At 60.0% G+C, this 16,937-nt stretch overlaps 1 protein-coding gene across 10 annotated transcripts in view; it reads right to left on the reverse strand.

Moving 5' to 3' along the window:
* HR (HR lysine demethylase and nuclear receptor corepressor) overlaps positions 1-14,937 on the reverse strand; it is a 17,460-nt gene extending 2,523 nt beyond the window's left edge. For 2 of the 10 annotated variants that reach the window (XM_039868039.1, XM_039868037.1), the window contains exons 1-16: positions 11,899-12,521; positions 9,983-10,634; positions 8,489-9,272; positions 7,083-7,233; positions 6,818-7,005; positions 5,235-5,399; positions 4,378-4,467; positions 4,085-4,200; positions 3,127-3,208; positions 2,564-2,727; positions 2,191-2,427; positions 1,828-1,993; positions 1,566-1,635; positions 1,240-1,370; positions 1,001-1,120; positions 788-903 (exon numbers count right to left, since the gene is read on the reverse strand). In XM_039868039.1, the coding sequence (XP_039723973.1) occupies positions 788-903; positions 1,001-1,120; positions 1,240-1,370; positions 1,566-1,635; positions 1,828-1,993; positions 2,191-2,427; positions 2,564-2,727; positions 3,127-3,208; positions 4,085-4,200; positions 4,378-4,467; positions 5,235-5,399; positions 6,818-7,005; positions 7,083-7,233; positions 8,489-9,272; positions 9,983-10,594 (3,192 nt within the window). In that variant the 5' untranslated portion in view covers positions 10,595-10,634; positions 11,899-12,521. Of the gene's footprint in view, positions 1-37; positions 657-787; positions 904-1,000; positions 1,121-1,239; positions 1,371-1,565; positions 1,636-1,827; positions 1,994-2,190; positions 2,428-2,563; positions 2,728-3,126; positions 3,212-4,084; positions 4,201-4,377; positions 4,468-5,234; positions 5,403-6,817; positions 7,006-7,082; positions 7,234-8,488; positions 9,273-9,982; positions 10,635-11,898; positions 12,652-13,048; positions 13,196-13,616; positions 13,760-14,779 lie in introns of those variants that run through there. The other 8 variants (XM_039868031.1, XM_039868030.1, XM_039868032.1 and 5 more) reach the window with 8 other exon arrangements.
* Between the last annotated feature and the right edge of the window lie 2,000 nt (positions 14,938-16,937).

Genomic DNA, 16,937 nt, shown 5'->3' on the forward strand with positions numbered 1-16,937 from the left:
CACACGCGCACCTTAGCGGGGATGACACTTGGTAGATGTCTTTTTCCCAGGACAATGAGGGCTTAACTTGACCTTGGACAACTGGGCCTGCCCTAACCTCAATGCTGACCTCCCACCTCCCCAGCCCTCTGGAGCGTCGTCCTGCCTCCTGCTCACCTTCTCCTGCCCTGTCCCTCCTTCAGCCTGGTCAAGTCTCCCTCCACCTGCCGGGAAGACTCCCTCAGCCCTTACTTGCCAACACCTCAAGGTAGAGATGATGAAAAGGGGAGCAGCAAGCAAGCATCTCAGACGGGCTTCCCTTTGCCCATGAAGGGGAGGCTGCCTGCCTCCAGGAGGAGCGCAGGGTAATGACCTGGGGGGAAACAGCCATAAGCTCAGGTCCCAGCACCACCACTCAGCCTCAATTTTCTCATATGCAAAACGGGAAAGCAGCAGTACCAACCTCACGAGGCGGTTGTTTGTGACAATTAAGTTAACTGAGATAACGTACCCAGGGGCCTCCGCACAGTGCCTAGCCTGCGGCAGCTCCTGCTTTCATGTCATCATTAGCTCATGCCTCGACCCTCTGCTCTTTCTGTGTGCCCCACTGCATGACTCATTAGGTCCCAGTCTGCCTTCTCTGCACCTGCCTGTGTGAATCGAGGCTGCCAGCTCACCTGAGGGGGTGGGGGGAGCACACAAGGTGCATACTCAGACAGGGAGAGAGCTTCTGGGGCCGGGAGCCCCCACTGCCAGGGAGCCTGAGAACTGTGCAGGGGAAGGGGAGGGCTCCCGGCTCCCTCCTCACCATCTGGAGAAAACGGCGGATGCGCTGGGCGTCCTGTGCCCGGAACACATGCCACACGGTGCTGACCTGGCTGCCTGGAGACCAGAGCCCCTCCCCGTCCAGGCCTGAGAAGAAATCTGAGGGAGAAGACAGCTCAGGAGAGCCCAGGAAAGGCAGACACAGCACCTCACATCTGCAGCTTGTCCCCTCCCCTGCTTCCGGCCGAGGACCCACCTTTCTGCGCCCGGTGCCAGGCAGGCAGGGGGGCTTCAGCGCGTACTAGGACACTGACAAGGTCAGTCACCTCCACACAGAGGTTCTTGGTCCCCAGGTGCCCACGGTGTGGGCTTACACCTGCATGGAGGTAGAGAAAGGACAGCTGGGAACAGACCCCAGGACCTTGGCACAGATGCACATGTGCTCAGAGGTTATAGAAATGGGGGGCGGGGCACAGAAGTCGAGTGGGCACTCACCATAGGCTGCCCACAGCTGGGGCTCCAGTGGACGCAGAGCAGGGCCCGGGGGGAGGTAGGAAGCCAGGTTGAGTTTCCCATGTTGGGCACAGTACTCTGGGAGGGGCAGGCTGGCGGCCAGGTTCTCCACCCTGTGAGAGAGGGGTCATGCCCAGCAAGCTCAACCCAGGCCACCAGAGACGTCATCAAAGCCCCCCACTACTGGGGTAACTTCCAGAGGCAAGTGCAGACTGCCAAGGGTGATGAAAAGGGTAAGGAGGAGAGGAGGGACGACAAGGGACCGGGCAGCGACTGGAAGGGAGGGCCAGCCCATGTACCATACGCACCTGCTGATGTCCTCGTCCCCCAGAGATCTGTGCAGCAGGAGGACCGAGCTCTCAGCTGACTTTGGGCGAACTAGGCGGGGACACAGAAAGGCCATTGCCCATGGAGGAACCTCCTTGGCCCTGAGGCTCTGCCCCCGTGGCAGCAACAGAGTCCCGTTTCTGCCCTGGGCTCTGCTCCCAACTGCCCCAGGGTCACTCTAGGACTCTGCTGCCACCTGGCTCTGGCTCCCAGCTCCTTCTAGCCCCCACCAAAAATACTTACTCTCAGGCCGGGAGAATCCCTCCCAGAATGCCGCACTGCCCAGGCTTATAGGCTGGGGAGGCCCCAGAGGGTGCAGCGCCTGCACCTGGCCTCCAAGCGTTTCAAGAGCTTCTGTGCCCCACAGGTTGCCTTGCAATGTCCTCTGAATCCCTGACACCAACACAGGCTGTAGTGGGGAAATAAATGAAGACATGGGAAGAATGGATGGGCTGGGACGTGTTGCAGGGCGGACCAGAACAGCCCGGAGACCAGGCCCTGCTGCCCCTTCTGGGTGACAGGCCAGGTCTGCCTGGGCCTAGTGATCAAGGCCCTGAGGGTAGGCCAGGCCATGAGAGCGGGAAGTGGGGAGGTGAGGAGCCTCACCTGGCCCTGCCTCCAGTGCTCCTGGAAGAGGTGGAAGCCTCGCCGAGGCCTGGGCTCGTGCAGCCACAGCAAAGCCCCGGGGGGAGGCAGCCGGGGCCGCACCGGCGAGAGTGGCAGGCCCAGGCCTTTGCGCAGGCCCGGCCCCGCCCGCAGCCCTGGCCCCAGGGCCTTCTCCTGGATCTTCCGTTCCACGACCTGTGCGATGATGCTGTCCAGGATGTTGGTGATGCGGTCGTCCTGTGGGGAGGGGGGCGTGGAGGGCAGGAGAGCTCAGGATCCCCTGGACCCCCAGGGAGGGCCCACCCAGCCTCTATTGCCAGGCCCCCAGCCCACCATCCTCCCCCTCTGCCCCTACCCCCACACCCTTGCTCACACTGGGCAGGGCAGGAGTGACGGGGGCAAAAGCCATATGTATCCGCTCATGCCCCAAGCAGAGTTTGACAGCAGTGGAAGCCAGCAGCTCACAGAGAGAGGGACAAGGCAGGGGCGCTCGGCCAGCACGGTCCTGTGTCGGGGTCTCTGTGGAGTCCGGAGCCTCTGCCAAGGAGAACAACAGTGAGGGCTTCACCTTCCTCTGGAGGCTCCATTGCCCACGTGCTCTTCCCTCCACTCCCGGCCGAGCCTGCTCTCTCCTCACTGGCATTGCCCGGCACAACTCTACTCTGGCTGCCCTCACCTCCTACCACCAGCTTCCCCGCTGGCAGCTCCAGAATGTCCCCAAAGAGGGGCTTAGAACGGGGTTCTGGCTGGAGAGGGGTTAGGAGGCTTATCCTAGGTTTTATTTAGATTTGTTTTCTCTGGAGCGACTTGAAAAGAGTAATGGCGATTGGGGGACGAAGGGTGGCTAAAGCGATTTCAGTCTCTCCTGAATGTCCCCACCCTGGCCCAGCACCCTCCACACACCTGAGTCTGAACGAGGGGCAGTGGCCCACTCACCCTCTTTGATGTCCTTGGTCCTGTTGGTGTCCCCGTTGCAGGAAGGCTGTGGAGTTGGGGCAGTTGTCTCCGTCGACCTCTTCTGCTAAACCCATCCACCACCCCCAGTCCAACCAGAGATTTTAAAAATGGCAACACAACTCAATCCAATTTAACCCACATGTATTAACAACAGATTTTTGTGAGTCCTAAAATCACGTTTACAAGGAGCAAGATGTTATATGATATAACATTAGGTAGGAAAAACTTGTTCTGGGAGGGGCAGGCTGGTGGCCAGGTTCTGGAATTCTATCTGGTATGGTCTAAAGTATACAAAAATAGACTTGAATAAATATATAGGCAAATGACTGCTGTCAAAATGATCATGGTGGTGTCATATGCCATTGTCGTTTTCTTCCTTATACCTGTTTGTATTTTTCAAATTCTCCACCACGAGTATCTAGCATGCTGTCCGGCATACGAAATGCATTCAATAAATGATTTCTTGAATAAATGATTTTTATCATAAAAACACGAGCTTCATAAAAGCTGTACAAAATGCACGTTGAACACCTGCTACGTGTTAGATGCAGAGAATGCTGACAAGGTAGGCAACGGTCCTCCAGCGAGAGCTGGTGCCTGGGGCGTGGAGAGACAGGACACGCCAAGGAGCAGCTCTAGAATGATGCAGCAAGTGCTAAGCCGGAAAACGCACAAAGTGGGTAGGAGCTCTGGGCAAGCAGAGTGAGGACTTCTGCTGGGTGTGGGGCAGGTGGGAGTAGAAGCTAGTGCTGGCTCCGTGGATCTTAAGCCTCAGGGGCGTGGGGGAAGTAGCCTGATTTCACCAAGCCTCTATGTCTCTCTTGATTCCCATCAAAAGAAAGGGGCCAAACCTGGCCAAGGTCAGTAATTTGCAGACACGCTGCCCGATACTGGGGCCCACTGGCTAGGGCTTTGTCACCTGTCCCATGCTTCTTACCTGCTGGCCTCCATCCCCAGGGGCCCACACCTGGGCATCAGCTTGGCAGGGACAGTGCCCCCGGATCTCAAACTTGCCCCAGACCTGGTGCATTGCAGTGCTCAGTTCTGCCAAAGCTGGAAGGGAGGAAGGGAGATGGAGTTTGGCTGTCAGCACAGATAGAAGGCCACCTTGTGCTGCTTGTCCTCACCAACCAGGAGGGCACAGCACTGGGCTGAGGGACACCCAGACAGGAATCTGTTCTCCCCCAGGACTCACCCCCTGCTTGCCCCACCTCCTCCAAGATGGCTCACCTTGGCTGGAGACAAACTGGGTGAGCCTCAGGGAAGAGGCGCTGTGCCCAGACTCCTGGGCACACTCCTCCGTGGACTGCTCTGGAGAGCCTGTGGGGTAGGAAGGTCAGGAAATCAAGGTAAGCACAGGTTAAGGTCAAGGAAGAAGAACAAGGGCATGATATCTAAATCAGGGACTCGACAAACTGTAAAACGTCGGCTTTCTGGGGCGCTAGGGTTCAACCGTGACATAGTATACTTTGCTTGCGGAAGGCAGAGCCTTTAATATGCTGATACGCATTGCAAGGCTCCAAAATGATCATGTAGAATACAGTGTTCCAAACATTTCTGACCCCGAAAATCTTTTTTGGCCACGTCTACTGGAACACTGGGAAATTTCAAGACCTCAGGTGGCTGAGTCAACCCACGGAAAAAAAAAAGCTGAGAACTGTGAAAAGAACAGGACTTGGAATCAGAAGACCAGAGTCTAAATCCTGGACCCAATACTTACTAGCTGTATGACCTTGGACAAGTCACTTAACCTCTCTGAGTTTTTCTTATCTGGAAAATGGAGGCAAAAATACCCACCTCACGGTGTTGTAAAGGTTTAAAAGGTACAAGCTGAGCAAAATGGGAGGCATAGAGTAGGCACTCGACTCCTTTTAAGGGTAGGCAAGGACACAGGTGTGGCCCTCTGACCTGGGGAGAGGGAAAGGTCTGCTCTATGGGGCATTGGGCAGTGGCAGCTGAGGCTGAAGCTGAGGCTGGGGCGGGGGAGGGAGGCTTTCTTGGGAAGAGGCAGCCAAGAAATGGCCACAAACTTTAGAGCAACCCTCCCTTCCTGCCCTCCCACCCTCGGCCCCCAGCTCCCTTCTTACCTGCTTTCTCACGGACCCTCCCAGCGCCTGCCTTGCGACCACAGGCCACACACAGCCGGTGGCTGCAGCGAGGGCATCTCCAGTGGGTGTTGAAAAGTCCATGGTGGCAGCGGCTGCAGCAGCCTGCAATGGCCTGGTTGTCCTCTATCCTGGCTGGCCCCTGGCCTGCTGACCACGGGAGAGAACAAGGTCAGAGGAGGCTCGGGCCACGGGCCCCTTTCAAGGTCCTTATGTAGGAGGACTCTAGGCAGGGCTGGGGAAAAGCAGGAGCAGTCTCTACTGAGAGGCCACCCCAGAAAGGAGACGGCCCCCTCACAGATACCCCCACTTACTCAACAGTCCCTGGAAAGAACCTCCCACCGCACCCCTGTCTCCAGCAAGCCTTCCCAGGGACAGTGCAGGCTCCATCTCCCGGGTTCCTGCCCTCTCGGCTCTGAATTACGAATCTAATCTACACAACTTTCAGTACGTTTCTTCACCCACACGCTCCCTCCAGAGGGAGCTTTCTCCAGGGGACTTCGTATCAGAAGAGGAAACCTTGGGAGGCCATCCCTTTCCTCACCCGGAGTCTCAGACGAGGCTCTCACTGGTAGGTGCAAGATTGCCAGTGAGCAAGTGTTCATTTACTCATTCAACAGACACCTTGTCCTGTCCCGGGCTGGGGGCTGGGATTCAGCGCCAATCAGGACTGGGCGCTTGCCCTCCCAGTGCTCACATTCCAAGGGGAGATGGACTTATAAACATGGCAATGGTGAAGGCAACACAGGGCGAGTGCTGGGGTGTGAGAATGAGACGCAAGGCTGAGGGCGGGGATGGTGCGGGCCGGTCCACGAATGAGCCTGAGTGATGAGTAAGTTTTCATTCACCAGGTAGAAAGGGAGGAGAAGGGCCTTCCAGACAGAAGGAACAGAGGGTGCCAAGGCCGTAGGGGATGGACAAGCCCAGTGAGCAGAGAAGGATGTGAGGGCCAGACTGTGATGCCGTGTACCGGGAATCCAGGCTCAGGGAGTGGCAGGGGCTGATGAAAGGAGCTGAGACAGGAGGGAGCCACCACTGGGCCTCCACCAGGAGGGGTGGACCACAGGTGTGTTTTTTCGAACACACTGCTCTCGAGGTGCCGTGAAAGGGATGCGGGAGGGAGAGCCCGAAGCCAAAAGGACTTCGCAGTCTCAAACATCAGCCCAAACTCTACCAGCCTCCTAGGGCCCGCGAGCTTCGCCACCCAGGAAGCCTTCCTCACGCGCCAGCCCCCAGGGAGCTGCCCCGCCTTGCACTGCTCTCGCAGATACTTGGCACTCAGTCTTGTTTCCCCAACAGGCCCAAGAGCTCCTGGGCTGGACCAGATTTTACACATTCCCATCCCAACCCCACCCCACCCCCCCACCCCCCGACCCTGGCCAGAAACTTCAGAAAGCATGATGACTAAGAGCCTTAGCCAGGAATAAGGGCAAAGCAGGGCAGCAGTTCTCCTGAGCTGGAGGCAGTGCAGGTGGGAGGGAGGGCCCCACACTCTGCAGGCCCCGCGCTCCTCGCGAAAGCACCAGGACCTCCTGGGAGGCCGCATGCCTGGGGATCCTGCTCACCTTCCCGCTGTGCCCAGCCCAGGGCTTCCCGCTCTCTGCGCAGCAGACGGCACAGTCGGTCCCCCAGACCACTTAGCAGGTGCTTGGCGAGGCCCACACTGAGACCAGCCTTCGGGCCAGACCCTCCCCCCTCCTCCGAGCTGGCTGCCAGGTCGTCCTCCTGCTGCTGCTCCCCTCCTAGAGACAACCTAGAGACAGGGCAGAGGAAAGTGAGAAAGGTGCCCCGACCGGGAGGCTATGGGGGCGTCCGGGGGCAAGGGCTCACCTCGGCACTTGCTGGGAGTGGCAGGCTCGCCCTCCCACCTCTCCTGCCACCTGGGCACAGCTTTGGCACTGAGGGGTGCCTGCCGGGGTAGCTGAGCAAGGAGCACCCTGATGCCCTGGGTCCTGGAGGCTGGTCCTGCCATCCTGGGGTCCTGAGGAGACAACGCAGCTGGTCAGGAGTCTGGGCCTCAGGGCTCAGGCAACCTTCAGGCCGTGGCTTAGCGACCAGCGGTCCTCAAGCAGAACCGGCCCAGCCCCAGGCCCCGGCCCAAGAGGCCTGACCTAGAATCAGTGAGAGTGGACCGGGCAGCTAGAAACATCACCAAAAAGGCTATGCGGGGAGCTCGGCAATGCTGACATGACTGACGGGCCGAGAGGAGGGGTCTGGTGCGCTGAGCCCAAGGCCGGGGCAGCTGGGGTGATAGTCCTGACCCAAGCACAGGATCCAGCTAGTATAGACTTTGGATAGCTCAGCCATGGGCTTAGCGATGCCACTGGCTGCGTGACGGTGCAAGGAGACAATCCCAACGTGGATGGAGGGCACCGGAAGGTGAGAAGGCTGGAGAGTTTCAACACAGGCCACAGGTGCAGTAACCCAAGAAGGCAGAGGGGCCAACAGCTTCCCAGCCCAGGCACAGGCCTGGAGAGCGTGGACAGACCCATGCCAGGTGCAGGGTGCTTGGGCAAGGCCATCAGGAGAGTCCAGATCCAGGCCCAGCAGTCGCAGTCCAGGGGGCTGAGAAACTGAGGTGATCGCGAAGAACTGAGGCTGGGGCCGGCAGCACCACAGCCGTCCATGAGAGGCACAGCATGACAGAGGGGTCCAGCATGTGCCCAAAGCCCTGACACTGGCAGAGTCCAAACTGAGTTTCCATGATCCAGCTGGCTAGGAGACAGGTGTTTGTTCCTGAGGCAGGACAGGGGTGCTTCGGGAGAAGCATTCCCCAAGACGGGATTTGTAATACAGACAATCGTGAACATTTATTGAGTGCTAAGTGCCGGAAATTCTCCAAAGCCTTTTGTGTAAATTATATCATTTAATCTTTGCAGCAGTCTTTATGAGGTAGGTGCTGTCTTTATCCCCATGTTATAGATGAAGAAATTGAGGCACAGAGAGGCGAAGCAACTAGCCCAAGGCCACACAGCTACCAGTCAGCAAAGCCAGGACCCAGGCACTCTGACTCCAGAGCCCAAGCTCTGAACCATGTCATTACACTGCCACCAACACACCATGGCTTGGGAGGAGGCAGACGGAAATAGAAGCTACTTGCTAGAAGGCTCTGGTCTGTAGGTGCTGAGGAACTCTCAAAGGATACTGGGTACGATTTACTCATAAAGCACCAGCTGACCTCTTTGCGAAGCCTAGTTTTGGCTGCCCCTCCCAAGTAGGGCCCCTTGCCCCCTTACCTCTGTGGTCATCTCGGTGTTCTGCCTCTGCCTTGTTCCGCAAGGATGAGTCCAGGACCTCCTGCCAATCTCTGGCCCCCCGCCCTGCACCGCCTGGGAAGGACTCAGGGGGGCGCTTGGCAGCTGGGCTACCCTCCACCCCCTGGACCTCAGGGCTGCTTGCCCTCTTGAGGGCACGAAGTGGGACAGCCAGGCTTTCCTCGTCCTCAGGGCAGACACTTGGGCACCCGAACTGCTCAGAGTGTCGCGTGAGCCATGTCTTCTTCAGTTTGGTGTGGTGGCTGGGCAGGCAGGCCCTGAGACCCAGGGCCTTGTTTGCTTCTTCGCTGGATTCACGGGGCTCCCTGGTGTCCCCCTCCAGGCCCTCCTGGCACTTCCCACAAGGGCCTTCATCTCTAGCAGGTGTGTGGGATGAGTAACAGCCCACCTGGGTGGTAGGAGGCCCAGGAGAGGGGCATCTTGATGTGGCTGATGACCCCAGCTGGCACCCAAGGCCCCCGCTCCCAGGTATGGTCCAGACGTTGCCAAGCGTATGAACCAGGCCTGGGGGACATGTGGGCCAGGGGGTCCGGGGAATAGTATCTGGATGCCCCAGGAGAAGTGGGCAAAGATTCTGATGCCTGCTGAGGCCTGTCTCTCTATCCCTCTGGTGGAATGAAGGACATTCTGCCTCCCTATTTCTCTGGAGAGGCCCACTAGGGGCTGAGCCCAACAACCCAGGTTCCGCAGTTGCCAAAGGCTCCTTTGCCAGCCTGAGAATGCTCGGATCCTTATGGTAAAAACCCTAAAGAGAGAAGAAAGGATTAAGCTAGCACTGACTTTGTTCCCAAGGCTTAAAAGAACAAACCGATAACCAGCAGGTGTGCATCCGTACGGCCTTAAGGGTTGTGAAAAATACAGAACTCATGTACTGATTATTAGGCACTGCTCCTAAACGTCACCCCCATTGTACTGACCATCCCCAGGTCATCCCCCAGGATTTCTCAGATCTCCCCACAATCCAGCAACTAAAGGGGTAATATCTGGCACAGCCAAAGGTCCTCCAGGGTCTATTCAGATTGTTTGATGCCCTGTACTATACTGGTTTTAAAATAATTTAGATCTCATCCCTTCGGCATGGGGGTCACCTGTGGAGGAGATGCCCTGGACACAGGCCAAAGGGCTACCTGTACGTTCCTTTCCCAGTTAGAGGGCCTAGTCTGCCTCCCATCTTCCCAGGACAAGACCACATATTCTGAGGTCCCAGTTCCCAGGGCCTTGTTCTGAGTGGACAATGGGTAGGTCAGTCCCTGAAATGGCCCGAAGGCAGGGGAGGCCTAGTGAGATGGAGATGCTCAGAGGAAGGACTCTGTCTGAGCTGACAGGCTCTTCTACCTGGCTGCTGCCTTATCTTCTCGTCAGAATGGAAGGGTAGTGTGGTATGGCCCTGGCAGAGCTGCTCGAGGACCACTGTGTGGCCTGAACTCCAGGTATACGCTCTGTTCCAACACTCACCTTGCTGCCTAAGCTGAAAGCGGAGGGCACTTTGGGCTGACCCCCGGAGTACATCCAAGGGTGCGGGGCCAGAGGCCAGTCACATGGACGCTCTTGGGGCAGGCCGGACACTAGGTAAGGTGGCAAGTAGGTGGGCACCCAGAAGGGAGCTCGCTCCAGGATCTTGGTCTCCAGAAGGAAGGGGCAGTGCAAGGGCCGGAAGGCCACAGGATCGCTTTTTGGATGGCCACCACTATGCTCAGGAATCAGAGGGCCATAGCGAGGTGGACATGCTGACCCACAGAATGCCAGTGGATGGGTGAGCATCGCCTCCTTCCAGTGCAACCCGTCCTTGCTGCCCAGCCAGCTGGCCTTCCTCTCCCCATTCCGGGGACCTTCACCCTCCACCAGTGGGAGCATGTCTTTGGGGCCATGGGGGAAGCCAGGGGGAAACCAGGAGTCTGGGGTGCTCAGGACACCCCTCCAGAAGGGAGCAGGCTCTCCCAGGCACAGTGCCCCACGGTGCAGGCCATCTCGTGGCAGGGCATCTGACTCCCGTTCCACGATGCCGTTCTCAGGGGCTGTCTTCTCCCAGGCTGGAGTGTCCTTCAGGAAGCTGGGCATACTCTCCATCACTCTCCTGCCCTCATGGGGCTCTCCCAGAGGGGGGTCCCTGGAGCATAACCACCAAAGCATGAGCTTCTTAGACCTGCCCCAGTACCCTACCACCTGGTAGAGAGTGAGCACCGCCCTGGCAGTACCAAGGCGGCTCCAACCAGAAAGGCAAGTGCCAACGCACAGCTGGGCTCCATGCTGATTGCCCACATGTGACTCGAGGACCCGCCTGGGTGGTATGATGCATGTAGAAGGTCACCCCTTGCCCCAAATACCTGGGATTTGCTAGCCCTTCTGCTCCTGGGCCAGAGCCCCTTAGCAGAGCCTGCTATTTCTGGGATGCCAGGCTTCCCTGACCCTGAAACTTGGACACAAGCCATGGTGAAGGACAGGAAGCAAGAACCCAGATGATGAGCTCGGTGGAAGACACCGCACTGGGGAAAAGAAGGCTGGACTCTGGCTCTGACTTGGTCATCAATTATGTCACCTTGGGCAAGTCATGTCACTCTGGTCCTCAGTGAGCCATTGTGTAAATCAGGGCTTGGAAAGCGGCAGTCTCAGAGGCCTCTTCCCACATTGCAGTCTGGTTCTGGGGATGCTGCCTGCCCACCCCCACCCCTCAGCCACACCCAGACTTGTAGGGGTGAGAAGGGCAGGCAGGGCAGGCCGGAGTCACTGGGGAAGCCGCCAGACACGGCTGTGGGCTGCTATCGCTCCGCACACCTGCGCGGCCCCGTCTCTGCCTCTTTCCAGCGCTCTACAGTTTCTGGGTTTCTGAAGCAGAGTCCCAGGACAACTGCTGGGGGCTGGGATCTCCACCGCGCTCACAGGGGAAAGAGTGAGCCAGCACAGGAGAAGAGGATTAAGAGGCTTCAGCTGGGATGGGTCAAGCTACCCCTGTCCAGCCAGCAGTGCCAGGGCCATCGGCGGCTGCTGTAACTGCAGCCTTTCGGGGAGGTGGGGTGGGGGGAGGGAAGGAGGCGGGGAAAGCGGGCTGCGCCCCAGAGAGAGGCAAAGGAGGGAAAATTGAACTTGTGTGCAAAGGACCGGTATGACAGGTGGCACCAGAGCCGCAGCGCTCTCTCCGCGTGCCCCCTCGGCCGACTGGGTGAAGCCCCTGAAGGGAGGTGAGGGAGCCGAGACAGGACGCTCGGGTTTTCTGGGGCCACCGCTCCGACGCGGTCCAGTCCCGCAGGGCCCCCTAACTTTCGGATGTGTGGCCCAGCCCAGAGGAGCACGGAGAGCTCGCTCCCTGCTGCGGCTGGGGCTGAGCTCAGAGCGTCCCCAAAGGCGCGCGCCTGGCTCGCCCTCTTGGCGCTTACCTGGGCTTCACCGGCCGGGCGCAGCGCGGGCGGAGGCAGTCGGCGGGGCTGGCGCCGGAGTCCCGCTCCCCATGGGCTGGCTCTTGAGCCTCGCGGCCGGCGGGCGAGGACTTGTTTCCCCGCGCTCCGTGCTCAGCGAGCTGGCGCTCTCTCTCCCCCGGGGCGGCGGGGGTGCTCTAGGGCCGCAGGTTGGAGGGGTCGGACTCCGGGATCTGCAGGATGCGGCACACGGCGCGGATCGGCCGCACCAGCTTCTGGGCCAAGGCCGTGGGTTGCGCCATGGGACGCGGAGACTCCGTGCTGCGCCGCGGGGAGGGCCGGGCCGGGGCTAGGGAGCGGTGCCCCCCGGAGGGAGAGAGGGAGCCGGGCCGGGGGGAACGCGCGCCCCGGGTCGGAGATGGCAGAGTGGGGGGAAAGGCCGAGGGGCCGGGGGAGGGGGTCGTGCCTGAAAGAGGGGCCGATCCCGGGACCCGAGAGAGAGGCACCAGGGAGCGCGCAAAGGGACGCGGCGCGGCTAATGGAAGGAGATCGCGGCGGAGAGCGCAGCAGGACCTCTGATCGCCATCGCCAGACGCGCAACTGAGCGTGGGGAAGCTGCTCCGCCGGTTTCCTCCTCCAGCACCCTGCGGGAAACAGGAGCCCGTGATTCGGCGGCCCCGCCTGGGCCTGCCCCCTCCCGGGCCCCGGGGGCTTCCGCCAACGCCCCGGCGATGCCACCGGCTGCGCACGGGGAGAATGAGCCCTTTGTTCCCCCTCCCCCCCGCGGCACCCGGGCGCCTGCCGAGAGAGGCTCCCCCGGGGGCAGCGTGCCAGCTTCCCAGCCGCCCCACCCTCCCGTGGGCCCGGCCCCGGAGCCTGGCAGGCGGGCAGCACCCCCACTATAGGTGCCAAGCCCGGGAACTGGAGCAAAGGGCGGGAGGGGCCAGACCAGGCCACGGTGGGGTGGGGTGCCCCCTGGGGTGCTAGGGCAGGCGGCTGGGAGGGGACAGTGCCAGAGCTGGCAGGGGCAGTCGGGTTCTCACGGGTCAGTGATGGGCGCTCTGACCCATGCCAGCCGGCCCTGTGCCTGCTGGACCACTTGCCCCTGGTCCTCTCCAGCTCTGGCACATGGGCACACCCACTGGCTGTGTCTGCCCTGCCTCCTCCTCACCTGGCCAAGCTGCTCTTCACCTTCTGACCCAAGCCCCTTCGCAAGCCCCCTCCCAGGGGCCAATGGCACAGTGCCCTTCGTCAGCAGTTCTGGGAGGGCCTAGGCTCTAGTCTGTCCCGGCTCTACGGGCCTCTTTTCACCAAGTGTCTGGAGAAGAGGTGGGACCCGATTAGTGCCACCACCTGCTCCAGCCTCACGAATTCGTTCTGGGGGGTCTGCCACATCCCCATTCCTAGTATTCCCAGGCCCAGCACTGGAGAGGAGCCCATGGGAGTGGCTCCTGGGAGGGAGCAGAGAGGAGGAAAGGAAATGGGAAAGCAGGGCACCCTCCACCCGAGGAAGCATCCCGGCTCCTCTGCGGGGGTGGTTCCAGAGCACAGACACAAACAGACAGATTCAAACACACACAGACAGATTCAGACACACACAGAAACCCACACGCCCAACGGGTGCTTCCCTTCCCCTCAGGCACCCACCTCCCACCCCGCGACTCCCCTGAATCCCTGTGGAAGCCATCCTTGGCCCGCCTTCACCCAGACCAGGACAGAGGCAGCAGCACCCTACCCACCCCGTCCCATCGAAGGGATGAGTTCTCGGATGCCTGGTCTGGTCCCAGATCACACCATCATCCCTGGAGAAGGGAGCCATGAAGAGCTGGGAGGGAGTCTTCCTCCCAGGAGACTGGAGAAGAAGCAGGGGCTCTTTCAGCAGCTGAGGGGAAGAGGAGAGGTGGGGAGAGGAGGGGACCTGAAGGGGCTGGCCTCCCCTGGCAGGACCTGGATCAGGTTGGCGAGGATTCCCCGGATTCCCTCTGCCCCCTCGCCTCCCCCCCCCCAGAGGGCGTCTGTGGCCAGGCAAGCTGGTAGGGGTTGTTTACTTGACTGAGTTATTAACACTCCTTCCCCCAGCTCCCCTGAGGGGTGGCTGGACCTGAGTGTGCCAGGGACAATGCTTGTGAAGGGTCTATCAGGACTGCAGTCCTAAACCCCCAAGCCCCCAAGCCCCCAAGCCCCAGCCTCCTGCTCCCAGGCTGGCTCCAGGGTACAGATGGAGGCTGGGGTGTGCCTGTGGTCCCCCATCTGTGTCCTCTGGCAGTCAAAGCTTGTGGGAGAGTCTGGGGGGGAGATTCCTGTGGCTTGGGGCCTAGAACAGGCTGGGCAGGGTAGAGTGGGAGCCTGGGCTGTCTGGGGCCCTGAAGGCCTGTCACTGTCATCCCCAGAGGGGATGGGGACTGTCCCAGGAAATTAGGACAGACACTTCTCCCCAACCCACTCCAGTTGTCATGTCTGCTTTGTCAGGTCACAGTCTCTGGACTAGACCAGGAGACAGACTTCTGAAATGCCCAGGGGGTCCTGGGAGTGCGGTGGGCGAAGAAGCGCCTTTCCACCCTCACCCAGCTCCCCAACCTGCTCCACAGACCACGCCACAGGCCCACAGAGCCCTGGTAGCCGGCTCTTCTGTGCCTGAGGACGGAGAATAGCTGAGGAGACACACAAAAGACACAAACACAGAAGGGAAGCCACATATTGCGTGGACACAATGCTGGATTCATGGACAAAGGCAAGCTGACCAGCACCCCCAGACACGCGTGGGCTCACTCAGCCCCACGCGGACCCCTCAAGCACTGACGCACACATACACACGCACACTCACTGAGACACACATTCATGCTGACAAGCACAGCAGCACTCACGAGTCAGCTGCCCTCACGCTGTCCCCAGAGCCCCTTACCTGGGCAAGCACAGTGCCCCTCGGGTGGAGCAGCCCCCTACCCGGGGGAGGGTAGCAGGCAGGGGCGGGGGAAGGAGCCCCGGAGAGTCAGGCCAAGCTGCCACTAATCCGGGCGGGGAGAGGGGGGGCACCCACGTCAGAGCGGGGACTGCCGGGTGGAGGGCATCTGAGGACATCCCCTCCCACACACGCGGCCGTCTGGGCACCTAGCCCTACTTCCCCAGCCCCTCTATCCTTCAGAGCCAAGGAGGCGGGTTCCCCTTACCCTACCCCCTCAACCCAGGCACCTGCCTGGGGGCGGGGGCATGGGGAGGGGAAATACCGGGGAGCACCTCCCAGGGACCTGGGGGGAAGGGAGAAGGTGTGAGAGGCTGTTGGAGCCAGTGAAGTGGGAAGCTCAGCAGATGCCCCTCCTCCGTGCCCACCACCCACCCACATCCCTTTCGACCTGTCTCTTCTCAGTCCTTGCCTCCCCAACGTCCCTCTCCTCTTCCCCAACCTCCCCTTGGGGCAATCTAACCACTGGGTAGAGAAAGCTACCTCATTCTGCCCTGGCTCAGGACCTTCTGCCTAGCAACTCCAGCTCTGGCCCCCAGGATTTCTGGGGCAGCGGGCATCATCCTCTTGCCGGGCTTCTATCCCCTACCCAGCTATTGGGCATCCCAGTCCCTGATGCTGGCCAAGGGACAAGGGGCAAGGGCCGAGTGCTCATCTCCTCAACCCCCTCAAGGGTAGGGCAGTGCCAGCCAATACTCCTGGGCCAGGGCTGTATTGAAACAAGGGGCTACACTGCCGCCACCCAGAGCGGCAGCTAGAAATACAGCAGCGGCGGGGTGGGGGGCGGGCCGTGCATATGGAGGTCAGAGTCGAGGAGGAGGACCAAGACGTGGAGGGGCTACAGGCAGAGAGGGGCTGAGAGGCAGGGAGAGAGAAGACTCCCCTGAAAGCTCCGGAGGATGATGAAGTGGTGGGGAGGAGGGGAAAGGAACTTAGAGGCAATGGAGAAGTCCTCAGAGGCAGGAAAGGTGGATGGAGAGGCTGAGGAGTAAGACCAGGGCCCAAACCAAGCGGGACCGGGACGTGGGCCAAGCAGAGGTGTGTGCTTCTGAGGAGGCTGGCCTAGGCTGCTTTATCTCTTTACCCAGTGCCCAGCATGGAGCCTGGCACATCTGTGCTCCAGGCCAGTTGGAAGGGCAGCCCAGCCCTGATCCTGCCTGGGGTGGCAGTGGGCACACTAGTGGATAATGGAAGGCTGGGGGCCATGGGCAAGCCAAAGCACAGCTTAGCCTTCCCTTAGGGGCCAGACCAGAGAGAGTGAAGCCTGGGCCAGGAGCCCCATGGAGAGGGCGGCAGTGCTGGCAGATGCCTAGTGATCCTCAGAGGGACAGGGCAGGCTCTGAGGGAAGCCCAGTCCACACCCAGGGCCCCAGCCTCAGGAGCACGTGTGTGTTTGGCCAGGAATGCCCCAGAACTTGGAATTCTCCTCACCCCGTCCTCTCTGGTCCCAGATGTCTTGGAGCCCATAGAACTGCAGCAGCCATTCTTCAAACATGTGTCACAGAGACCCTGGCATTTTTCAAGGCTCTGTGATGGGCACCAAAGAGATTCAGGGCACAAAGACAAAAGCGTGACCCTTCCTGTCCTGGAGATTTACTCACTCACGCACTTGCCATTTTACCAGCAAACACTCACTGAGGACTCCTAGGTGCCGGGCCCTGTGCTGGACCCTGCGGGGTGACTCCTGGAGTCAGGCATATTAATGACTACGAGGCATTCCTAGTCCCGCCCTGGGGAAGTCTGGGGGTGGGGCGGGGGCTTCATGGAGGTGATGCTTGAGCTCAGAGTTTAGAGGGTAAGCGGGCCTTCACCACCAAGCCACATATGGACAACAATATTTCGCTTTGGCTAAATCACCATTTGTTCCGGCTGAGACACAAAAGTAGATATGCTAGTCTGTTCTTTATGGAGTTACAGTCCAGTGGGGGAGAAAACACAATGTGCTCAAGGCAAAACCAGAAGTCAGCACAGGAACAGAGATGGCATGGTCTTGGATGAGCACTCATCTCCAAGGGAGCAGGGGGAGTGATTACAGACGTGAGGAATGTGAGGGGACGTAAGGTCTGAGTGGGCTTCGAAGGGCAAATAGGACAGTGAATGG

This window comes from Pteropus medius, unplaced genomic scaffold (genome assembly GCF_902729225.1).
Source record: "Pteropus medius unplaced genomic scaffold, Ma_sr-lr_union100, whole genome shotgun sequence".
In the NCBI taxonomy this organism is placed as follows: domain Eukaryota; kingdom Metazoa; phylum Chordata; class Mammalia; order Chiroptera; family Pteropodidae; genus Pteropus; species Pteropus medius.